General features: G+C 63.1%; 1 protein-coding gene across 1 annotated transcript in view; it reads left to right on the top strand.

The window, feature by feature from the left end:
* The window catches only part of PLEC (plectin), a gene marked incomplete at its 5' end in the record, with an annotated part of 79,923 nt that overhangs the window by 33,458 nt on the left and 42,694 nt on the right, over window positions 1–3,771 (top strand). The window contains 1 exon segment of the mRNA XM_010007863.1: window positions 100–246. Coding sequence (XP_010006165.1) covers window positions 100–246 — 147 coding nt within the window.

Raw genomic sequence — 3,771 nt, 5'->3', positions numbered from 1 at the left:
GTGGGTTGCGGGACGCTGCAAATGGGTGGATTCTGGTAAAACCGGGGTCCCCTCCTGCGGCTCCTCCCATCTCGCTGTAACGCACTCTCTCTCTGCCAGACATCTTGTTCCAGTCCCACCACCCCAGTCCCCATCCCCATGCCACTGGGCCAGCTCCTCACCTGGGTCTCCGGTGTCACCAAGTCCTGGATGAGCCCAAGGGGAGCCTGGGACGTGGCAGCTCCTCAGCCGTGCTTGCCAGTGCAGGTAATGCCAAATCTTTCCAGTCTCTCTCTTTGGAGCCAGGGTTGGCCGGGCTGGTGCTGGGGCTTTGGCTGGTGCTGTGACACTGAGGGTCACGCCTTGGTTCTCTCTGAGTCCAGGGGACAGTGGCCTCGAGGTGGTGGCTTTGCAGCCGCAGTGGTGCCGGAGCTGGGGCAAGCAGGCTGGCGCGGGGTTCAATGGCTTCATCCCATGTCCCCTTTTCTGTGTCTCATCCCATCTTTTCTGTTCGCTCTGTTGTAGTGTGGCTGGATGTCCATCATCCCACCTCCCTTCATCGCCGCCACTGGGCCTGGCCCCCCATCCCGCCGCCGCGACCGCACTTGAGGACACAGGGATACAGGGACGCACTCCCTCTCCCTTGCCACTTGCCAGAGTCCCTGAGCAGGGGGGACTGCCTCACGGTATTGCAGCCCCTTCAGCCACCAGCACCAGGGGACTCTGGCCCCCCTGCAGCCCCTGGTCCCCCCTGGCCAGGGGCTGAAGCAATAAGTGATGCAGCGGCTGCACTTGTCAGCACGGCTGACCCCTTGCCCCATGTTGGGGTGACAGGGGTGCTCCTTCCTCCTCCTCCCTGAGGACAGCACCCGGCGCGGTGCCATGATGGCCACAGCACCTCTCCTCCTTCCCGCTGCTCATTGCCCACCCATGAGGCCAGTCTCGTTACTGCTCTGCGTCCCTCATTGCTGCTCTCCTCATTATCCAGCTCTGCTTTTGCATGACGTGCCGGCGTGGCACGGAGCCCCATCATGTCCCACCCGGGCAGCCGGGACTGATCCATAACCCAAACACATCTCTTGGTTGTTGGGTGTTTTGTTTTGTTTTGTTTTGGGGGAGCAAAACACTAAATCCTGCCTTGTACATACCCCGGGGTGTTTGTAAAAGACGCAGTCTGGGCCCAGGGCTCTCCCAGCCAGGTCAGTAAAAGATCCTAAAACCAGCTGGCAGCTCCGCGTCCTCTGTCTGCCCGCACTGCTCCGGCACCGCCGCGCTGGGGGTCGGCTGCGAGGCGTGGAGGGGGCACTGGGGCCCTCTCGGGGGTCTTTGCTTTGGGGCAGGGAGCAGGGGGTGCTGCCACAGCTGGCAGGGCTGAGGCCTCATCCTGCCCACAGGGATGTCTCCTGTGGCAGGGTCTGGCAGGGCAGTGTCCTGCCCATCCCTGAGGGGACGTGGGACCCTGTGCCAGGGCTGTCCCCAGGGCGTGGGACCCTGTGCCAGGCCTGCCACCTCTGGGGCTGGGGGTGTCCCAGGAGCCCGGTGGCACTGGAGCTGTGGTGGCAGGGATGACAGTGGGGAGCTGTGGGCTTTGGCTCCATCCAGTGTCGGGGCTGTGCTGTGCCACATCTGGGGGCTGGAGAGTCCCCTGGGATCAGCTGAGCAGATGGCGACAGCTTGGGAGCTCGTTAGTCGTTAATGCCATTAATGCAGCTGCAATTAGCAGCAGTATCCCCTTCCTCTTACTCGCCGCCACCAGCTCCAGGATGTGGTGCAGCCAGGGTGGGAGGGTCCAGGGGAGTGTCCCATGCACTGGGGCAGTGACAGGCTGTGGAGGGTCTGGGTAGGTCCCAGGGCCTGGGGGCAGCAGAGGCTGCCAGGGCCCCGCTCCCCCCTGGTATGACCCAACCCACTCCCCCCTCCACTGTCCTGCCCCTGCCAAGGCTGGACCCTGACACACCCCATGGTACCACCCAGACCCCTCAGCCCCCAGAACTGAGCCCCTCAGCTCAGCATGGGCCAGAAGCTCCTCACTCCGTACAATATCAGTGGGGTCCAGCTCCCCTGAGCTATGGGGCCAGCTGTGGGGTGGACCATGGGGTGAGCTATGGGGCCAGCTATGGGCTGCATGGGGAAGGCCTGTCCTCCCCCTAACAGTGTCCCTCATCCCTGGAGCCAGTCCAGCCATCTTGTGCCTCCCTTGGGTCACTCTCCCACTCTCCTAGGACCCCCTGTCCCTTCTCAAGCCCCTTCACAGGGGCAGCATTTGCCACCCCAAAGCTGCCCCTAGCATCCCCTGGGCACTGGTACCGCCAGCTGGGCCACCCCTTGTGCCACCCCCTTGTGTCAGGGCCCTGCTGTGGGGATGGTTCCTCAAGCCCCCAGCATGCAGCTGCTCACCCATGGTGGTGTGACCAGCAGCATCACTGGCCATAGCCCCCATCCTGCCGCAGTAGCCACCTCTGAGCTCACGAGACCCAAGCATGGCCATTGCAGCTGGCTTGGCCCTGCTGGCTCCAGGAACTCCAGAGCTCCCAACACCCTGTGCCACGGCTGCTCTGCTACGTGTCTTCAGCATGAGCAGGGACCCCAAGACCCCTGGGCCAGGCTGGGCAATGGTGCTGGTGGCCCCAGCCCCTGCCCCAGGGCTGCAGCCCACACATCAGCAGCACTTGGCAGCTCTGCAGGCACAGTCAGGATGGCAGCTGAGCCAGGGGCAGCCCAGTGTCCCCCGCATGCTGGGGCAGGTGGTGGCTGCAGGACTCTCGTGGCTGTCCCCATGGTGGCACATGAGTCCCCCCTGTGCATGTGCCCCTGACCCTGGTTCTCCCAGCTCCTTTTACAGGCACTGGTGGTCAGCTCAGAGCCACTCAGCCTAGGACACACTTGGCCTTTTCCTTCAAAACATGGACTTGTTTTGATTGAAAAAGATCTTGGAGATCATCCAGTCCACCTGTTCCCCCAGCCCTGCCAAGGTCACCAGTGCCCCCTGTCCCTCAGCACCACATCTCCAGGGCTTGGAAACCCCTCCAGGGATGGGGATTCCACCCCTGCCCTGGGCAGCCTGGGCCAGGGCTTGGCAACCCTTTCCAGGAAGGAATTGTTCCCCAGATCCAACCTCAACCTCCCCTGGCACAACTTGAGGCCGTTCCCTCTTGTCCCAGGGCTTGTTCCTGGGGAGCAGAGCCCGACCCCCCTGGCTCCAACCTCCTCTCAGCAGCTGCAGAGCCAGAAGGTCTCCCCTCAGCCTCCTTTGCTCCAGGCTGAACAACTTATGTCTGCTTTTGCTCCCCACCCTGTGTGTGTCCCCAATTCCCCGTGTCAGTGGGACCCCCCCAGGAGCTGCAGGTCTGTTGGGGCCCAAGGCTACAGCTGCTGCAGCAGGGCAAACATCTTGGTCACACACTGAAGAGCTGCAGTGATGGCTGAGCCCACACCCCCACCCAGGACCTCCCCCAGACCTCCTGGTCAGCATGTCCCATTCATGGAGCCCACAGCCCATAGACCCCTCTCACGGGCAGTGCCATCCATGTACCCCATCCTAGACAAGTGGCCGATCTTGTCCTTGTGCTCCTCCCTGTCCTGGTGGCACCACCATCAGCCTTGGTCCCACTCTAACTCGTGCTCCCGCAGCCGTTCGGCCGCTCTGGGACAGTTGTTACCACATCCCGGCCGAAAAGAATCCGGAATCCGCTTGCTCCGGAGCATCCAAAGCCCCGGGGCCAGCTGCGTGTGTCCTCCCACCTCCCCCTCCCTGAGCTCCACCACCCATCCTGCGGGACGTGGCTCCAGGGA

Source organism: Chaetura pelagica, unplaced genomic scaffold (assembly GCF_000747805.2).
Source record: "Chaetura pelagica isolate M959 unplaced genomic scaffold, ChaPel_1.0 scaffold992, whole genome shotgun sequence".
NCBI lineage: Eukaryota > Metazoa > Chordata > Aves > Apodiformes > Apodidae > Chaetura > Chaetura pelagica.
This window is presented reverse-complemented; position numbering and strand designations above follow the sequence as displayed.